This window comes from Rhinolophus sinicus, chromosome 12 (genome assembly GCF_057876585.1).
Source record: "Rhinolophus sinicus isolate RSI-liver-muscle chromosome 12, RSI-T2T, whole genome shotgun sequence".
NCBI lineage: Eukaryota > Metazoa > Chordata > Mammalia > Chiroptera > Rhinolophidae > Rhinolophus > Rhinolophus sinicus.
Genome location: NC_142512.1, coordinates 38,444,462 through 38,458,241, shown reverse-complemented (window position 1 = coordinate 38,458,241; position 13,780 = coordinate 38,444,462). Strand labels below are relative to the sequence as shown.

General features: G+C 56.6%; 1 protein-coding gene across 1 annotated transcript; it reads left to right on the top strand.

The window, feature by feature from the left end:
* The first annotated feature begins 434 nt into the window (after window positions 1-434).
* Window positions 435-13,340, top strand: STAC2 (SH3 and cysteine rich domain 2). Its single transcript, XM_019747795.3, has 11 exons — window positions 435-897; window positions 7,260-7,566; window positions 7,922-8,019; window positions 8,196-8,286; window positions 9,304-9,416; window positions 9,500-9,572; window positions 9,663-9,721; window positions 10,182-10,279; window positions 10,625-10,676; window positions 11,040-11,177; window positions 11,753-13,340. Exons 1-11 carry the CDS (start codon window positions 808-810, stop codon window positions 11,855-11,857), a joined length of 1,224 nt encoding a protein of 407 aa, XP_019603354.1. The 5' UTR covers window positions 435-807; the 3' UTR covers window positions 11,858-13,340.
* The last annotated feature ends 440 nt before the right edge of the window (window positions 13,341-13,780 follow it).

The window sequence follows — 13,780 nt, the reverse complement described above, 5'->3', positions numbered from 1 at the left end:
CCATTCTTCCTCCACTTTGTTATCAATAAGTCCTAACTTCGATCTCATTCTCAGCTATCCTGCAGATCCAACCTATTTCTATTTCCCCAAGCCCCATCCAGACTTTAATATGATCTTCTGAGCCTTCCCTCAACCTTGTCATGCCCCCACTCCGAATTTTTCAGTGTAAAACTGCCCCCTCCCCTTTAGCACCCTCCAAGCCCCTCCCCATCTTGTCAAGGCTTCCAGGCTCCGCCCAGTTCGTCCTCTTGGCCGCGGCGGCAGCCAATAGCTGAGAACCTGATTTGCATAGCGGCGCGGGGGAGAGGCTGAGGGAAGGGGGAGGGACCAGGCGACCTCCTAAATCAAAGTTGGGAGGCGAGGACTGGGCGGAGGGGGCTGCCGGGTGCGGGGCTGGGACCCGCGGGGGAGGGAGGGGGATGGGGGGCGGGCGCAGCGGACGGCGGTGCCCGCCGGACACGGACAGCTCCGTCGCTCCCTCCCTCGGCTCATCCCCGCATCCCCACTTCCCTCCTGCCCTGGCTCAGAGCAGCATCCTCTGCAGACCCTCGGTACTCACTCCTGGGGTCGTCCCACTCCTGCTGCTCCGTGTAATTTCCTTCCCTCACCTGCTAACCCGGGAACTTTCTCTGCTCGCGCCCGGGAGTGAGGGGTTGCTTTGCCTGGCCGGGGTTTCTCCTGGGGTTCATTGGGGGCAGTCTTCGGAGAAGGGCTTCAGGGACCCAGAGAGACGCCCGCCACCCGCATCCCACCCCCAGCGGGCCTGCCGTCTGGTCTCGGTACCCTCTCAACCCCTCTCCCCCAACCATGACCGAAATGAGCGAGAAGGAGAATGAACCAGATGACGCGGCCACCCACACACCCCCGGGGACCGTCTCTGCCCTCCAGGAAACCAAGGTAACTCGGGAGGCGCGAGGCCTGGACCCCTGTCCGGTGCGCCCCCGGCCCGGGCGCCCTCCCAACGCAGTTTCCACTGTGGGTTCGGGTGCCCTGGGGTCACAGTAGCGGGCGGGTGTGATCCTTAAGGCTCCGATGGGTTCGCGACGAGGGGCCCCTAGGATCCCCCATCACACAAGCACAACACGCCCTTACGCGCGTGATGAGCCGATTCGCTACCGCGACCCTCCAGGGAGGTTGTAACTCGGCTTTGTTGGAGGGAATCGGCGCAGCGAAGGCGGAGGGAGTGTGTAGCCGTGTGTAGCGGGTGTGGGCCGGTGTACGCGCCGGTGTGCGTGCGAGGCGCTCCCCTCCTGTGTCCGCCAGGTCTCTGGATGTAGCTCAGTAGCTCAGCCTCTCTCTCTCTCTCTCTCTCTCTCTCTCTCTCTCTCTCTCTCTCTCTCTCTCTCTCTCTCTCTCTCTCTCTCTCGGTCTGTGTCTGTCTCTCTCTGAAAATGTCTCTACAACCTGTTTGTCTCTGTCTTGGTATCTCCCTGTGTGCGTCTTTCCCGGGGTTCTGTCGGCGTCTCTATGTGTTTATCTCCGAGTCCCTCTGGACGTCTCTCTCTGACCCGCTGCAGTCCTGCATTCCCCCCTCCCAACCGGGTTAGGCTCGGGGACGTGAGGCCGCGGCCCGGGGGTGCGCAGCTTTCGAGTCCACGCTAAGGGCTGCGGCAGCGCGGGCCATCGCGGGCGGGGACCGGAGGACTGTTGTTGCGGCTCCAGAGCAGAAAGACAAGCATCCCCCACTTCCCACCCCGGAAGCGGGACGGGGGTGGGGTGGAGTTGGGCGGGTAAAAGCAAAAAGAGAAATCGTAATTAATGAATGTCATAATTAGCCCTAATTATGTATGGTTGTTACTCCTGCGGGAGTCACAACGAATAAATTATTCCCCACTGAAGTCAGGCGGAGAGCCCAGACTCCTGGCACTGAAGAGGGGGAGGGGAAGAGCGCTGCTCGCATTCAACGCCCCACCCACCCACCCAATCTGTCTGCTCCCTCCTCAAGTTCTAGGTGTTCCAGACTGCCCCGCAAGAAGTTCGGCAGAAGCAACCTGAACGGGTCTGGGGAGGGGAAAGAAGCGACTGTGTTTAGGGTACTCCAGGCGCCCCCTCCCTAGACTTCAGGCCAAGACCTACTTCCCTCTCCCTTCCACCTGGTGTTTTGTTCCCACTCTGCTTCTGCTATCCATGTGAGGAGGGGGCAATTAGGACCAGAAATGGATAGTGATACTTTGGCTCTCCCTGGTATCACTAGCTCATCTATCTATAGCTCTCTCCAGTGCCCATCTTCCTTCTCATTCTGTCTTGACCACCCCCCCAGGATATGAGGTTAATTCAAGGTCAAAGTCATCCAGGGAGTGACTAGGGGGAGATGAATAGGGCCAGGCTGGAGTCTGGCTGAGGCATCCCAGGAAGCTCCGCATCCCTAAACCAGAGAGACCCAGTGGGTCTCCACATCCAAATCTTCAGAATGAACACTTGACCTTCTCCTGCCCCCTTCTAAGAATGAGACCCTGGGCTCTCGGAACACAGAATTAACTTCCCCTCAGAGAGTTAAATGTCTGTTGGGAAAGGAATGAGGAGCTGGGGTGGAAGGATATTGCTTGGAATATCTGTGACAGCTTCTATCAGGCAGAGGATCCCAGGAGCTGAGCCCCATCCTGAGTTCCAAGGCCCCTGACCTTCTCAATTGCCTTCTAATCACCCTGTACACACGTACATAATCCCCATGCTTGCTTCCCAGGGGGTTGGGGGCCTCCCAGGCCCTGCTCCCCACACCAAGGCCTGTCAGCCATGCCTCTTCCTTAAGAGCTCTCCACAAGTAGGCAGGAGTGAAAGCAGGTGGGCGCCTGGGCAGTGCTGCCTCAGCAATCAGCAGGCCGCAAGCTCAGCTGTGTCGGGAGGGGGAGGTCTGGGCCTGGCAGGTCTGTACCACCCTCCTTCCAGCCCAAGGACCCTCCAATGCCATCAGCTCTGGGTCTGACCATTGAGATCCCAGGAGCAGGGGAAGAGGGGCAGTGCACCTCTGACCTGGACCGTCTGTGCCAGACCAGTTGGAGCCCCGTACCTTTGTCCCCTTCCCCTATACTTCCCCTTTGTGAAGAACTCAGTCAAATCCACACGGGCTGGGCTGGGGATCAGGAGGGCAGAGAGAGAATAATTCAGGGACCTTGCCAGCCTCCTTTTACCCTCCCGCCCCCAATCTGTCTCAAAGAAACCTCTGTCTCCAGACTGTAGGAGTGGGAGAGATGGAAGGGAGAGGATTGGTTGCTGCCCATCCAACTCAACTTGAAGCAGGTACAACAGAGGGGGCTGGTGCCCATCAGGCAGTGAAGCCAGCATTCCAGGCTTATAATATCAGTGTTTGGGGCCCACTAGGCATTTCTTGCCAGCTCAAATCGAGCCTCCTGGATTTGGTTGTCCTAAGGTTGGGTCTCACCCCTGCACCCAAGCTACTCAGGGACCTTCCTAGTGTCAACATCACCATTGTTGGGTCCCCGTCCCACAGTACCACACAGGGCCTGCCATCCCCCCTTGGGTGTTATCCTTGGGAAGACCCTGCCATGCCAGCTCTGCCATCTGAATCAGCTTGTGCCAAGTCCACCACCACCCACCACCAGCTGCTTAGTGCCCTTTCAGGAGCTGGCGGGAAGTGAGGAGGTGCTGTGGGGAATCAAGGAAAGAAGGGACCATCTAGGGTGTGGGGAGGTGGGCAGGCCAGCCCTGCCTCTGGGAAGGGATTCAGAAGAATAGGCCTGGTGGTTCTGGTGGTTCAAGCTCTAAGCCAGACAAGCTCTTGGTACATTCAGAGGGAATAGGATCCAGGTGGGCCAGCTCACCAGGGTACATGGCAACTTCTTCCCAGGCCAGGGAATGGGTCCTGGGACAGTGGGAATGCCAGAAAGATAGCTGGTGGGGAGATGGGGAAAGGTCCTCTCTGGGAACTAGGAGTCCCAGGAGTGGGAATACCTGGCCAAGCTGAGCTAAAATGAGGTTTGGGTCGCCAGCCTAGATCTCTGGAGTGCGCAGCATCAAACCATTTGGCAGAGATGCCCCCTTCCTTTCCTCCAGACACAGCCCTTGACATCTGCCAGCCACCACATCTGGGGCCAACAGCCCAGCCAGGGCGTCGCGAGCAGAGCAGGGGCTGCCATGTTGCTGTGGAACATTCTGTTCCAGAGGCCTCTGGAACCCTGCAGAGGTGGCTCTTGGCACTGAAGCCAGGGAGCCACCAGGAAAGGGCACAGGCTGAAGCATAGTCTTGAAATCGCATCCTATGAGGATTACTATGGAAATAATGGCCTTGGGAGAGGGAACATGATTGATGTCTTCAAGTGTTTGAAGGACTGATGTGTGTAACAGGGAGTAGCCCTTTCTGGAGCCAAGGGAGGTTCAAACAAGGGCTGATAGGCAAAAATTACCAGGAGGCAGGTTTCAGCTCTATATAGGGAAGCACTTGCCAGCGATTGCAGCTGCCCAAAGATGGAATGACTGTCCCAAAAGAGGGTGTGCCTCCCGTCACAGAGGTGACCAACAGAGTCAGACACTATTCAGAAGGGACATGCAGAGTGATAGAGTGGAGACTGTTCTAGGTTGCCAGTCTTTCAAATCCCTTCTAATCCTAAATTTCATGATTGACGTGGTGGACAAGCCTATGGCGCAACTGAGGGGCAGAGGTGAGGGCCAAGGTAAGGTCCAGAGCAGCAGCATGCTCCTGGTAATGGGCTCAATAGCAAAAGCCACTGGTCTAAGTCCTGGCTCTGCTATGTACCAGCTGAGAACTTGTGATGAGTTACGTGACTTAACCCCTACGAGCCTCCGTTCCTCATCTGAGGAGTGAGAGGAGAATTGTCACCACCTCTGAGGGTAGTACCAGGATTCATGAGCTGCTGCATATAAAGTGCTAGCTCACTTCCAGTCCTCTGACAATGACAGCCCCTCATAGCTATAAGTTTATGTTTTTGCTTTTTGGACCCAGAGCCGTGCATTGCTTAGAGAGCATGGAGACCTGCCTCCTTCCTCTTTATTTATTTATTTATTTGTTTGTTTTTATTGGGGAATATTGGGGAACAGTGTGTTTTTCCAGGACCCATCAGCTCCAAGTTAAGTGGCTGTTTTCAATCTAGTTGTGGAGGGCGCAGCTCACTGGCCCACGTGGGAATTGAACTGGCGACCTTGGTGTTATGAGCACTGCGCTCTAACCAACTGAGCCACTGGCAGCCCCCCGCCTCCTTCCTCATGGATGTGGGGAAACTGAGGCTCACAGAGAGGAAGTAAAGTGACGTGCCATCAGACAGCAGGTTTAGTTTTGCTCGCACCATCCAGAGACCTCATGTACTCTATGTCCATGGCCCCTGGGCAGAACAATAGGTGATTCACCCGCCTCTGGGCCTGTCAGAGCCCCCAGAGCCACATTCGGCACATAGAACACATTTCTGTTCTAATTAATTGTCCCTTTGGCCCTCCACCTCTGCCCCAAAGCACAGGTCTCTGAGACTGGGGCCTTGCTTCTCAGACACACAAAGAAGCCCACAGTGCTGTCCAGGAAGCTGCATTTGGAAGGAGCTGGGCAACTCAGAGTGCCAGACACCCCAGGGCTCTGACTGCCCAGCTGGCACACTGGGGTGCCTTGTGCCCAAACATCTCCCTGTCTGCTCCCCCCTCCATCTTGCTGCCTACTGGCCTCCCCTATAGCTGGAGCAGCCACCACTTCCATCCTCTTGGCACAGTTACCAGGCTGGCAGTCGTGACACATAGTCCGCTTGGTGTGCCAGCTGGAAACACTGGCCAAGTCTCCCTTCCTGAAGCCAGACTCTGGCCCCCCTTTTCTATCACTGATGGAGAGGAGTGGGGAAGGGTAAGAGGGCTCTCAACAGGAGGAGAGGGAGGAGGATCTGGGTGGAGAGTTTTCCAGGCCTCATCCTGGGCAGATTGAAGAAGGGTAGGTTTGGGTGAGCAGCGGAAATAATTCTGGCCTCACTGCAGAATCCAAAACGTGAGCTCCATTCAGGATTCCAGTCATTTGCTCATCATTTATTCAACAAATATTGACTGAACACCTACTATATGTTGAGGCCCTGTGTGGGGATTTGAAGAAACTATCCCTGTCCTCAAGGGGCTCACAGTCTTCTGGGAGAGTGAGAAGTGAATGACAACATAAACGTGACTGGAGCTATAATGGAAGTCGGTACTGGGTGCAGAGGAGGGAGTGGTTTCACTAAATGGAATTCCTACAGAAGAGACAGCTTCCAGGAAGAGAAAGAGTCACTGGAAACCCTGAAGGATAAAGAGGGTGTTAATTGGATAAGGCAGAGAAGAGGACAAATAAGTCAAAAGCTCAGAGGCATGAAATATGAATAAGTTCAAGTCCTCATGTCTGGGCTGCAGGCAGAAGGCATGGGTTGGAAAGGGAGGTTTGGCCAAGCCGCAGAGTCACGTGACTGGGGCAAGGGCATTGGCTGGGTCCTGAGGAACCATGAAAAGTTTTTAGCAGGGTCAGTAGGTGGAATGAGCAAGGTGGCGGCAAGGGTCTGTGGCCTTGAACCGGACTGGGGGTGCTGGACCTGAACTAGGGCTGAGCTGTGCAGGGGATGCGGTGATTGTGGGGGATTGGGCTGGGAAGGTGTTTTGGAGGAAAAATCAGCCTTGAGGATGAGGAAGCAGGATGAGCAGATCCTACTGTGACTCTGTTCAAGAACACAGGTGGAAAACTTGGGACCTGGTGTGTTTTGTTTAGCCCCCGAAGTATTTTTTTAACTTGAGTAAATGGTACACCCATACAATGAACTCCTGTGTAGCCATAAAAAAGAATGATGGAACTCTTTATGTACTGGTATGGAATGATTTACAAGATTTGCTGTTAGTGAAAAAAACAAGGTGCAGGAAAAATAGTATACTACCATTTCTGCAAAGAAAGAAGGAAATAAAACCTCTTGAGTTTATGTCTATCGAATTGCACATAAAATTCTAGATTTCTTTTGAAAAATAGGAAAATCAGACAACACTGGGCTGGGCGTATGGACTAGCCTCAGTTGGCTAGAGGAGACCAGTAGCTGCTCCCCGGCTGTCTGGTTTGCTTCAGTCCCCACTACTCCTAATTGTAATGCCCGTCTAGCCAGAACTCCTTTGCTCATGGGGCTTGCCTGCCATGGGGGTTACCTGGGATTGTGACCCACCTTCTGGAACTTGGCAACCTCTCTCTTAATACTTCATCTCACCTCAGGCCCTCAGCCTTCAGGCTGCTATTGACCAAAGAGATATCCTGGAGGAGAACCAGCCCCCTCTCAGGCTTCCACTCACAGCCCCTCTTCTTCTCTCAGCTCCAGCGGTTCAGGCGCTCACTTTCCCTCAAGACCATCCTCCGAAGTAAGAGTGTGGAGAACTTCTTCCTTCGCTCAGGCTCTGAGCTCAAGTGCCCCACTGAGGTGCTGCTGACACCCCCAACCCCGCTGCCCCCTCCCTCCCCACCACTGGCATCCACAGATAGAGGCCTGCCCACCCCGGCACCCTCCCCCTGCCCAGTCCCGCGCCCCTTGGCATCACTCAAACCAGTGAGGCTGCACAGCTTCCAGGAACATGTCTTCAAGCGAGCCAATCCCTGTGAGCTTTGCCACCAGCTCATTGTGGGTAGGTGCCTGAGGCGGGCAAGGGACGGGCCAGGGTGGGTGTGGGGAGGAGCCCGTGGACCTACCTGGGCTCTTGCTGTTCAGGGTCCCCAGTCCTAACTATGCCCTCACTCTGGGTGGACAAATGAGTCTTGGGGGTGGGCGGTTGCCCAGTGTTGCTGTGTTTACTAACAAGTCAGGCTTCAGTGCCAGTTTATACCCTGACCGTGAGGGGATAAGTATTAGGCCCTGAGGCTGACACAAGGGTGCGCAAACCCCTGCTCTCTTCCCACCCCCTTAGCTGCCTCCTTTGCTTCTTGTCCATGGATGTATCCTCTCTTGATCAACCCCTCTTGCCGAACCCAAATTCTTCCCAGGAAACTCCAAGCAGGGCTTGCGGTGTAAGACGTGCAAAGTCAGCGTCCACCTCTGGTGCTCTGAGGAGATCTCCCACCAGCAATGTCCAGTCAAGACGGTGAGTAGGGAACCATACAGAGACGGCTGGCTGAGGGCTCCCAGGACTGGCATGTGGGGGAGTGAGTACCCTTAAGGCTGGTTCCCCATGTGAGGGGGTCCTGGGGCTTGGGCAAGGCCAAGTACTCAGCGGGCTGTGACATCCCCATGCCCTCTCTCTGGCCTCTCTTGCCACAGTCCTCCTCCTTCCGCCGCAACTTCAGCTCCCCGCTCCTGGTACATGAGCCACCACCAGCCTGTGCCACAAGCAGAGACTCCCCACCCACTGGTGAGTGTCCCCCTCCCCCGTTGCCCCTGCTTTCACTGTGGTACAATGAGGAACCCATGCTTTCCTCAGATGGGCACCTGAGTCACACTGGCATTTCCAGTTGTTGGCACTGCTACCACTTCCCTTCTCTGGATGCTCCTGTCCTGAACGTAGGATTCATTCATTCATTCCTCCTTCAACAAACATTTTATTGAGCACCTACTAAATGTCAGACACAGGGGCACAGCACTGAAGAAAGTGGAGTTCATGGTCTGTAAGGGAGCTAGACATGAACTGGTTAATGACACCAATTATCAGTTAATTGCCAGTCAGATGAATGCCTGAAAGGAGGATAGGGCATAAAGAGAGGATAAAGCAGGCACTGTCCTCATCCAAAGAGACCAGGCAGGCATCCCGGAGATGTAAAGGATGGCAAGTTAGTCCACTGAGGATCTGGGGAAGACGGGTGTAGGCAGAGGGTGACCTGGGGAAGGAAGGGCAGTTAAAGAAAGGACAACATGGCTGGGTTGAGAGTGAGAGGGTGTGAAGGGCCTTGGGGTCCGTTTTAGGATTATTCTTCGGACTTTATTCTAAGGGCAATTTTCGTGTTTTTACAAGAGCGTTCTGGCTGCTGTGTGGATTGGAGGGGCAGGAGTGGACGCAGGGAGAATAGTTGGGAGGTCATGACCGTTTCCAAGGGAGAGTTTGGTAGCTTAGCCTAGGCTGGTAGCAGTGGAGATAGAAGTTGGCAGATTCTGGAAACATTTGGGAAGTAGGACTAGGTGAGGAAGTCATATGGGCAGTGAAGAGAGTGGGGAGTCAAGGATGCCCAGGGTTTCTGCACGGACTCCATGGGAGGACATGGAGCTCTCCCTGCCATGCGGGAGACTTGGGCGCGGCAGGGGAGGGGAGGCTGGGAGTTCAGCCTCGGGCATGTGCAGCTGGAGCTGGTGGGGCAGACAGAGCCCAGATACAGGGCTTCAGGGCAGAGTGAGGCTGGCAGCTGGGTACCTGGCCTTAAGGGTGGATGCTCATCAGGGGCCAGCGGGAAGGTGGACCCCATCTACGAGACCCTTCGTTATGGCACCTCCTTGGCACTGATGAACCGCTCCAGCTTCAGCAGCAACTCTGAGTCCCCCACACGGAGCCTGGTATGGTGGAAATAAAGGGGAACCTCAGGGGCAGGGGTCTTTGAAGGCCCAGGGGATGAACCTTCTCCTCTCTCTGTCCCCAGAGTGAGCGGGATGAGCTGACTGAGGATGGGGAAAGCAGCATCCGCAGCTCAGAGGATGGCCCTGGAGACAGTGGTGAGGCGGGTGGGGACCAGAGGTGGGAAGGGAGTGCAGTGCGGATGCTTCTTGCTGCCTCACATCCTGGCCCCACCCTGGTATCTCCAGTATTCACAGCCCTGGCCGAGAGTGAAGGGTCAGTACCGGAGAAGAGCCCTGGACAGCAGGTGAGGTGATGCTGGCACAAAGCCCTGGCAGGCCAGGTGGGAAGGGGATGGTACTTCTTGTCACTGATCCATAGATGGGTGAGAGCAGGGTGAGGGGAGTATCACTGTTCCATCATTTATATTCAGTCTACAGGGGTGGCAATGCCAAGGTGAGTGGGCGCAGGAGGCAGGGGTATTGCCCCTCCCACCACTGACCCAATGCCTGTTGCTCCCACTCCTGCTCCCTTCCAGGGTGGGCAGTTCCAGGGTACAGCAAGCAGCGGAGTATCCCCCCTTCTCCATCCCTGGACCAGTCCCTCCAGGGGTGTGTAAGCACAGCAGATAGGAGAGGCCCTATCCGTGGCCCAGGAGCACTGTGTCCCACCTGTTAGCCCCCAGGTAGCAAGGTCAGGACAGGTGGATGGTGGGTGGAATGAGGAGGGTGTCGCCCTCCCATCACTGATCCAGAGCTCTTCCACAGCCCCCCAAACCTCCCTTGCGGAAGGACGTGGGACCCATGTATTCCTATGTTGCACTCTACAAGTTTCTGCCCCAGGAGAACAATGACCTGGCTTTGCAGTAAGTTCTTTGTGCCCAGCCCCACTGGGCAGCTGCCTGGCTCCCACTTCAGGTCTCTGAGTTCCCTTGGAACATGAGGGGGGCCTTCAGGAACCTTCTTCTGGCATGGTTGGGCTGCTGGGCCCAGAGAGGAGCGGAGCTGCCCAGAATCCAACAGGGGTTGGTGTTGATGGCATGGCTCCTGCCCACTGCCCTGGCTCTGTCCTGGAGAGTGTCTGCTGTAGCTGTGGTCCTCCTTTTAAGGGCGTCAAGAATCCTCCCCTAGATGGGGGGAGCCCAGAACTGTTGGGATGTCGGAGGGCAGGTCCCTTCTGCTCTGTTTGCTGCCCAGCTCTCTCCTCCCAGGCCTGGAGATCGCATCATGCTGGTGGATGACTCTAACGAGGACTGGTGGAAGGTGACTTGAAAGGGGGAGGTGACGGGGGTGCAGAGGGACTTGCTGGGCACCTCACCAGCCTCTGCTCTGCATGGCCACTGCCTCCCCTTCTCTCCAGGCCCCTAAGACTGCCCCTTCTTCAGTCACTGGCCCACGCCAAGCCTAGGACCAACCCTCAAGCCTTGCTCTCCCTGTCACTCCACCAACCCCCGCCTCAGCTTTGTCCCTCTTCCTACCTCGTACCCTTCCCAACCCAGAAGCCACCTGACTGGGGGCTCAAACACAGACAGCCCAGGAGCTGGCATTGGCTCTGAGTGGGCATTGTGTCTAGAGAAAGCAGTGGGGGTGGGGTGGCACTGGTGCTCATGCCAGCCTCATCCCCAGGGCAAGATTGGTGACCGGGTTGGCTTCTTCCCAGCCAATTTTGTACAGCGGGTGAGGCCAGGTGAGAATGTTTGGCGCTGCTGCCAACCCTTCTCCGGGAACAAGGAACAGGGCTACATGAGCCTCAAGGAGAACCAGGTGAGTGCCTGGGCCCTGCAGCGGCTGGAGAGAGGGGCACGGGGGAGGGGGAGAGGCAGCAGGGCCGGCGAGTGTCCTGGAGGAGGATGCTCGCAGCGTGGCAGGGGGAGGGAAGGCAGGTTAGAAGTGAAGGGACTGCAGGGATTTGGGGCTGGTGGCCAGCACAGGCATGGGGCTGAATGACATTAGAGACAGCTTGGGGAGAGGAAGCGCACTGGATTAGGAGTCTAAAGGCTTGAGTTTGAACGCTGGCTCTGCCTTTGGCTAGTCGTGTAAGCTTGGCAAGTCCTTTTCCCTCTGTTACTTGCTCTGTGAAATGGGAATGGGACCACAATAAGTCAGCTGTTCTCAAAGGTCAGCCCCGAAGGGCTGCTCGGTGTCTGCTGATGTCCTGGTCTGGCTGCTGTGCTCTGGCCCCTCATGGGATCTGCTCCCAGCACCCCAGCTGAGGTCTTGAACTACATCTGATGCTGGTGGCATCATTCCCTGGAGTGGGCCCCCTGGGAACCATGACAGGACTCAGGGCCAGGGCTGCAGGTAGTGCCAGGCCTCAGTTCCATGTCTCTCTGCCTCAGATCTGTGTGGGCGTGGGCAGGAGCAAGGATGCTGACGGCTTCATCCGCGTCAGCAGCGGCAAGAAGCGAGGCCTGGTGCCAGCCGACGCCCTGACCGAGATCTGAGAGGAGCCAAGAGAACCCAGATGCCACCCCTGCCCATGCCTGGCCCTTGCTTCTAGCCCCGGGTGGGGGAGCAGGCATCTGCCCACACTTTTTCTCCCTCTGCCTCTCTCCTAGGGGGCACTCACCATGGCTTGGGAGCCTTCTGGTCTGAGGAAGATTTTATTTCTTGGGTCCCAGGGTGCCCTGAGGAGGTGCTCTGGGACTTGGGGGTGGAGGAGAAAGTGAGAGGGAATGGGGAAGCTCATTAGGTCTACCCAGTGCCCAGGCACCCCCAGAGTCGTTGCTGTGCTGAGTCTAGCCCTGGGGGGCATTCCTGGGGAACTTCTTTGCTGCTTCTTCCAGAGAGTCTCCCAGTGCCCACACCAGCTTTGCATGACTGACACCTGCCTTTCCCCACAGAGCCTCTGCTTGGGTCTGTGTGTGTGACCATGCGGCTGTCCCTTTGGAAGTGGGGCCTTGGGAAGGTTCCTTCCCTGACCCTCAGCTATCTGTCCTGGGTGCGGAGGAGACTCAGCTATGGCAGGGCCCCGAGTCCACCTCTTGGTCTCACTGCCTCTGTCACTCCATTAATTCTCAGGAAAGTTCTGCAGGAATCTCTCCCATTACTTGAAATCTGGGCAGGCAGAGGAGGGGGGAGGGCTGAGGTCCGTGGAGTGTGTGGCAAATCAGAGACTGTCCCTTCTAGTAGAACAGTCACCATAGAGCAGCCTCACCCCACCCTTGCCCACTGGAAAAGGACATCCAAGAGCAACCGGAACACAGAAAACCCACTGAGAACAAAAAACTGGCCCATGCTTGGTCCAAACAGCCCCCATTTCACTGTCAGGACTCTAAAAGCCCCCGCAGCAGGACCAACCAGCTCGGGGGATCCCCAACAGGCAGCCCCAGGAGCCCCGCCCTCAGCCTGACCTCTAAATGGCCCTCTGTCACCCCGCTCTCTGGGCACTGCGGGCAACAGGGTTGCTGGGCTGCGGTTGCAGGGGTCCCTTTTCTGGCTGTATTTGCATCCTTGTCCTGGACAAAGCACCCTGGGAGGGAGAGGGAGTGAAAGATAAGGAAGGTGGATCATTCTATTTGGACACCAGGAAAGGCAGGGAGTAAGTACCCTGGGGGTTAGGGTGGGCACACGCAAAGAGGATCCCTCCCTTGCAGGTTGTTTCATTCAGGTGCCAACCTCCCTCTCCCCCCAGCTCAGAGCCTCCTCTTGTGCCCTTGATCGTGCCAGCCGATGCCAACCCCCATCCTGGGCACAGTCACACCCTCCCATGCAGTGAGAGGGACACATCCTCCTACCCACTGGCCCCTGCCCCACTTCTCCCCTGCAAAGGGGGGCTCAAGCCACACTGCCCTGTTTGCTGCCATGAGGCCCCCTCAGCAATATCCCAGGGGCGGGCCCTATGCCCACTGTACATGAGGCTGCATGATGGGTCTGCTGGGGCATTGCTGAGCCCCCAGACTCCTAATTAAATGTTTCTTGTCCCAAGGTGTCTGCTCCGTGTATCTGCCTGGGATAGAGGAAGAAAAGGGGCAAAGAATGGGGGTGAAGGATGAGGGTACTGAGGGGACAAACATGAAGGTGGAAGAATTTGTTTGTCTCTGAGGAGAGGGGTGTTGGGGCTGACATTACAGGGGCCCCACGCCTCTTCACTCCCTCCCACTGAGCAGCCTGAGACGTGGGATCTGGGGAGGTGTTTGAGAGAAGGGGCTGGGGAGAGAGGGTCGCGGGACGCTGGAGGGAGAGACGGTGGGCCTATGATCATTTTCAGGTTCCTAGCGCACCTGAGGTGCAGGGAACGGGCACACACCTCCGTGCGTCAGAATGGTTCCTGCCCGCCCAACAGTGCCCTCCCAACAGTGCCCTCCCAGAGCCGCCGTGCCTAGGGCCTGAGAGACTCAATACCCACCCGAGATCAGCCTCGTTCC